The 6,745-nt window shown below is 41.5% G+C and overlaps 1 protein-coding gene across 1 annotated transcript; it reads right to left on the bottom strand.

The window, feature by feature from the left end:
- Positions 1-3,653: 3,653 nt before the first annotated feature.
- Positions 3,654-5,035, bottom strand: LOC149224152 (uncharacterized). Its single transcript, XM_089388096.1, has 4 exons — positions 4,651-5,035; positions 4,307-4,561; positions 4,055-4,183; positions 3,654-3,958 (listed from the first exon to the last, which is right to left on the bottom strand). Exons 1-4 carry the CDS (start codon positions 5,033-5,035, stop codon positions 3,654-3,656), a joined length of 1,074 nt encoding a protein of 357 aa, XP_089244222.1.
- Positions 5,036-6,745: the final 1,710 nt, after the last annotated feature.

Here is a 6,745-nt window from a genome sequence, read left to right as displayed (position 1 = left end):
ATTGCATGTGGCACAATCTACCCCGACAGGTTCTGTTTGACAACCCTTACCCAATACTGTTAATGCCAAATTTCTAGCATGCCCTCAATTCCAAATTCTGAAGAAAGAAAATTATCTATCAAGGATGGTTACTGTGATGTTTTGGGCTGACCCACTACCTGGTATTGTACAACCATGACTACCCTGATAACAATTGTATGAAGAGCTACCCGCCCTTCCTATTTTCTTTTCCTTTCTATATAAAAAATTAATACTCTTTGCACTTTTCTAAGGGACTGCAACCTACAGAAAATCAATCATTTCCTTTTCTTTTATTTGGTTTAAGTTAGGACCACATACCTGTGCCACCTCCTATAGATGCACTTTCTTCCTCTACTTCGAGATAACATCACCTCTGCTCTTCACAGCTAGTCTTCCACCCAACCATGAGACTATCTTTCGAGACCAATGTCCCCCCTAGCTTGCTCAAAGACAACCGTCTTTGATAGTTGTACGAGCTTTGCGCACTTACCATCTAATCCTCACCAGACGTTGTAAGCCTTCCCCCTTTTCCCCACTGCCTGTCCTCCACAACACAGTGTCCTGTGCCACCCCCCCCCCCCCCCCCCTCCTTTTCCTGGAACCCATTCCACGGTTGGTGGGGGGAAGATGGTTAGGGTTTTGCAATTGTTTCTTTATATATATTTTTAAATATATTAACTTCTCTCCTAAAAGGTTACATGACATCCCTGTTACTAGGAAATCATTTCTCATTTCATATTCTCAAAAAAAAAAAAATATTAATTAATTCATGCAACAGATAATAATCACCATCCTTTTGTTTGTGTCCTTTTTTTTAACTGATGTAAATAAAAAATATTTGCAATAGTATGGGGATATGACATCTCCCCCTCCTAAAATTAGACATCGTCCTGATGTCCTTCGGGTCTAAACAGCCCTGGGTAAGCCTGTTTCATGAGTTCTTCATCCTCCCAAGTGGCCTCGTCAGGCCCAAAGTGTTGTCACTGCACTTTAACTTGGGTAATATCCCGCTTTCGTAGCATGACTTCTCTCTGGTCGAGGATGCTCAGCAGTTTGACATAGATTTCTCCTTCCAGTTCTACGTGCAATCATGCAGCATCCTGAGTCAATTTTCTTTTAAGAGAAAACATTTAGATTGATCTATCAGAGATAATTTCTCACCTGAATCTCTTGCCAATTAATCACATGTTTAGGATCATAAACATATTTTTTTAACATGGAGACATGAAAAACATTGTCAATTTGTATGCAACTAGGCAGAGCAAGTTGGTAAGCCATCGGCCCAATTCTTGATAAGATCTGAAATGGTCCACAGTATCGAGGTGCCAACTTGGCGCACTCGCTCCACTGTAACGTGCTCTTTTTTGCTTGAATTCGCACATACACATGATCACCGACTTGATACTCCTTAAACCTCCTTTTCGGGTCAACAAAATTCTCTTGCCTGTCCTGAGCTGCCTTCATATTAGATCGCACCTTTCTAACCAGTTCCTCCATCTCCTTAAGAATTTCAGCAGCTAACGTCATTCTGTCTTCCGATCCACTCCAGCTCGAGGGGGTGCGGCACTTCCGTCCATACAATACTTCAAAAGGGCTCATCAGCAATGATGTGTGGTAGCCATTATTGTATGTGAACTCAACCAAATGTAGATAATCCTCCCACTTGGTTGGTTGCTCCATCACGTATGCCCTTAACATAACTTCCACCACCTGATTCACCCGTTCAGTTTTTCCGTAAGTTTGAGGGTGATAAGTTGTGCTAAAGTTCCGCTGAGTTCCCAATTCTTCAAACAATGTTTTCCAAAAGATTGATGTAAACTTTACATCATGTTTTGAGATTATTGTCTTAGGTAAACCATGTAGCTTAAATATGTTTTGCATGGATACATGGGCGATCTGCACAACTCTGTATGTAGATTTCACCGGTATAAAATGTGCTGACTTATTTAGCTTGTCCACAACCACCATGATGGAGTCATTGTTTTTCTTTGACTTAGGCAAACCTGTTATAAAGTCCATAGATATGGTTTCCCACTTCCATTCTGGGATGGGTAATCGTCGTAATAAACCCGCAGCATGTTGATGTTCTGCTTTAATTTGGTGACATTCTAAACATCGAGCCAAGTAACCAGCCACATCTTTCTTCATACCCAACCAATAATATTCCTTTCAGAGTGCAGTGATCATCTTTTGATAACCTGGGTGTCCCGCATAGTGACTCTTATGATACTCATCCATTAACATATTTTTAATATTATTCTGATTGGGCACGTACAACCTTCCCTTATAATACAACATTCCAATAGCATCCAACGCATAATCTGGCTGTTTTTCCTTGTTGGTCAGGAGCTGCACTTGCTGTTTTATTTATTGATAAACAACATCTTGTTTGGCTGCCTTTTCAATCATTTCCCTGAAGGGGCTTTTCCCTTCACTGCAAGAAACCTCGTATATGCATTGTAACTTCCAACTCAAAGCGTCAGCCACCCGATTCTCCTTACCCTTTAAATGCTTGATCTCAAAATCAAAACTGCTTAGGAAATCCACCCACTGTGCTTGCCTTGCATTTAGAGTGGGCTGGCTAAAATAATTGGTCAGACTGTGGTGGTCTGTTAATAACAGAAATTTTTTCCCATAAGGTAATGTCACCACATTTTCAAGGCGTGAATCACAGCTGCCAACTCCAGATCGTAAGCAGAATATTTTTGCTCATGCTCTTTTAACTTCCTAGATTTGTATGCTATCACTTTTCCTTCCCGCATTAACACACCACCTACCCCTTCCTTACTTGCGTCAGTGCACACCACATATTCTTTATTGGGAGCAACTATACTTAGAATAGATGTTGTGGTGAGTAAGTGTTTGAGTTGTTCGAAACTTCTTTGACATTCAAGGGTCCACCTGAAAGTTCTTCCCTTTTTCTGTAAGGCAGTGATTAGATAAGCTACTTTTGAAAATCCCTCTATAAACCATCTGTAGTAGCCTGCCAATCCCATGAAAGATCGGATGTCCGCCACATATTTGGGTACTAGCCACTCCATAATGGTCCTTATCTTTTCAGGATCCACGACGATCCCATCCTTAGTGATGATATGGCCCAAATACTGTATCTGCTCTTTATAGAATTCACATTTACTGAACTTACCATATAATTGGTGTTCTCGAAGGGTTTGCAATAATATATTGAGGTGCTCCTGATGCTCCTCCATGGTCGAAGAGTAAATCAAAATGTGGTCAATAAAGATCAGTACAAATTTATCCAAATATCGCTGAAACACACTATTCATCAGACACATAAAGGTGGCGGGGGCATTGGTTAACCAGAAGGGTAACACCACAAACTCGTAGTGGCCATACCAGGTTCTAAAAGCTTTCTTACCTATGTCTTCCTCTTTAATCTGGAGTTAGTGATACCCTGATTGCAAATCAATATTTGAGAAAATTGTTGCTCCCCTCACTTGGTCAAACAGTTCATCTATGTGGGGTAGGGGGTACTTGTTTTTAATTTTCAATTTGTTTAATTAACGGTAGTCCGTACACATGTGGAGGGTCCTGTCCTTTTTCTTAACGAACAACACCGGGGATCCCCAAGGAGACACACTGGGGCGAATGTACTTTTTGTCCAACAACTCCTATAATTGCATTTTCAACTCCGCCAATTCTGGTACACTCATTCTGTAAGGTGCTCGGGATAGTGGGGCTGCTCCTGGCACTAATTCAATGGTCAAATCTATGTCTCTTTTTGGTGGCAGTCCGAGAATCGCTTCCAGAAACACATCAGCAAATTCTTGTATCACAGGAATATTCTCCACGGTGGCTGTTTTATCTTTTGAACTGGCATATCTCACTTGAATGGCATAAATTTTACACCCTTTTTTGATGCACTTGGCTAACTGTGAGGTAATTATGGGCCGAATCTGCACTGGCCGTTTAGTCCCTTACATTTCTTGTTTTAACGCAAGTTCATCCTTATAACTGATAGTCTTGGTTTTATAGTTAATTATGGACCAGTGTTTTTCTAGCTAGTCCATACCAATCAATATATCGTACGAGCCGAGGGGAAGCACATTTAAATCTGCTGTCATGGACTGTCCTGCTATTTCTAATGGGCAGTTTTTGACCTTAGCCATTACCCGTCTTTTCGCCCGTGTTGCCAACTGAACTAGCCAATGATCCTTATACTTAATAGGTTGCAACTTACATTGCTCCATAATTCTAGGATTAATATAACTTAATGTTGCACCAGGGTCAATTAAAATAGTTATAGCAAAGTCTAAGAGTTTACCTTCAAATTCCACCATGGTCGACTCGTACTCTGCCTGGCGATCTTCCAGTATGACATTAATCTTTTGCAGATTGCGTCCAACATCACCGACTGTAGAGGCTTCATATACCTGGGAAACCTGTTCTGCTCCTTTTCGTTGGGGACAAATTTTCATGTAATGGGGTCCACCACAGCCCCAACATTGCACTGGGGGCCTTGCTGTCCCTTCGCTGTCTATCCGCTCGGGTTGTTCATTGGTTCTAGACTCATTGGGGGCTTTAATCGGAGCATATTCTTTTGTGAGTTTCTACTGTTTCTCCCTTCGGAAAATCCTTTGTTACCTCCACTACGATTGCCTTTAGTACTTCCAGCTGGCTTGCTGCTTCTTTTATCAACCCATTCCTTACCCAGGTTTTCTCCCTTCTGCTTGCTCTGCTGATAGAAAATTTGGGCTTTGCGTATAGCCTCATCCATCGTCTTTGGGTAGTCAAATTCAATCCTCTCCCTCATACTCACAGGTAGACTACTGACAAACCTCTGTACTTTAGCTTTCTCTTCCCGTATATAGGGCACATAACGAGGTAAGGAAGTAAAACGAGTAATAAATTCATCCATAGTTTGCTGCCCTAAGTGCAGGGCATGAAATTCCCTTTCATTCTCGTCATAGAAGCGCTCAGTCAGGTACCTTTCCTTCAAATATCTTTGAAATTTATCCCAAGTGATATTCTGTTTGCTTACTCCTCTCACCATCTTAACCTCCTCGCAACACAAGGTGGCCTTTCCCTGTAATTGGAAAATGGCCAACCGTGCCTTGAGGTTGTGATCGTATTCATATAGTTGGAAGTATTTGTTCATATTAATCAACCAAGCCTCAGCTGCTTCCTCCTACTCTGCATCAAAATGTGGTGGCTTAATTTTACGAAACTCCCTTTGCAACTCTATTCATTGCCTTTTGGATGTTTGCTATTCGAAGGCATTATCCGAGCACTCCTCCTCCCTTCCTTCGGACTCTTCATGTTCTGTGTGGTGATTCTGTTCTCCTGACATTCTTTGCTGTTCAACACTAGGATTCGGTGGCTGCTCGTTCTGTCTGTCAGATAGGATCTTTATAATCCACTCCTGTTCCATAGTTAGCCTTGAATTATCTTCTCGTAATCAGGCCATTTCATTTTTCAGCTATTGTACTGTCTCCAAAATTGCCAGATTGGTGTTGCGCGCCTCCTTACACATCTGTACCCATATTTCGGGATTATTTCCAGGACCCGTTGCAGGTCCCTGACCTGCCACAAGCCTGTGTGACGCACTGTCTATTCTCCTCATCTTGTCAATCCTCTGTCTTCCTGTGCTTACCACAAGACAAGTAACAGCGGAAGGGTTATCGCATTACCTTTTTTTTTTTATTAAGTACTCAAGAGAGATGAAATAAGTTGTATATATGCAATCTGTTGACAGTTTCTAGTTCCGAGAGGCCACAATTTTTGTAAGTTGGCTCTGATACCACTTGTCATATCTCCTTTTCTCATATTTTTTTTTTTTTTTTTGTGTTTATATATATTTATGGGGTCTTTTACATACCCACATTACCCTTTGGTTTTTATATACATCTGCCTATGGTTCATTTACCATATATCACTTTATGTACACCAAATATCATATGGTAAAGGGTTCGATTTAGGGGTTGATGTACTGTTTTCATATTTTATTAAAAATATATGTATGGCTTGGTCGCATGTTAACCACGCGGCAATGGTTTCGGAGGCAAATTTAAGTTTTCCCTTTGGCTATCACGTGGAATCCCTTATCCATTACTGTGCAAATTAACTCATGTTCTGCTTCATACTGTACGAGGGCGGTAGGCTATCCAGTCCTCTTGCCCTGCATCTGCGGTGGAGCTTGCACATTGTGATCCAACAGTGGCAGCTCCCCTCCGCAGGTTGCTGTCTAAACTAATGCTTGCCTTGGGTGACAAGATTCATTTGTTAGGAAATTTCTCTATGGCTTGCTCTCGTTCAGTCCATGCATTCCATCCCAGAGAGCCCAGCTTGCAGACCTTGTTCCAATGCCGAAGGATTCGCTTCCATACCCTTCAGGTAGACAAATGCACAATGTTCCTTCTGTAACTTTATGGCTAAGCGCACTTTTCATGTTACTGATAAACTCTTAATTTTTCTTTTGCTCGCATAACATGCGTTTGCAGGGTTATTCGGCATTGGATCCTTCTACAACACTGAAACGAGTGTAGTTCCTTCGCTGGCCGGTGTTGTCTTTAGTGGTAAGTGTCTTGGCATGCACGAGGATAAATTCTTGGAGTTTTTTTTTTGTTTTACTACTGTTGCATTACTTCTATTGTTATTTAACATATGTTATTCGGGTTGCTCCTTGTATAGGTTAGGCACCCATTCCTCACATGACCTAAAGACTAAGGAGAACCCCACCGCCACTCTGTTCTGAGTTCCAGGT

The sequence above is a fragment of the Pinus tabuliformis genome, chromosome Q (genome assembly GCF_031772625.1).
Source record: "Pinus tabuliformis cultivar Carrire ecotype Pingquan chromosome Q, CPIR1, whole genome shotgun sequence".
In the NCBI taxonomy this organism is placed as follows: Eukaryota; Viridiplantae; Streptophyta; class Pinopsida; order Pinales; family Pinaceae; genus Pinus; species Pinus tabuliformis.
Note: the sequence above shows the minus strand (reverse complement) of the source record. Positions and strands in the feature narration are given on the sequence as shown.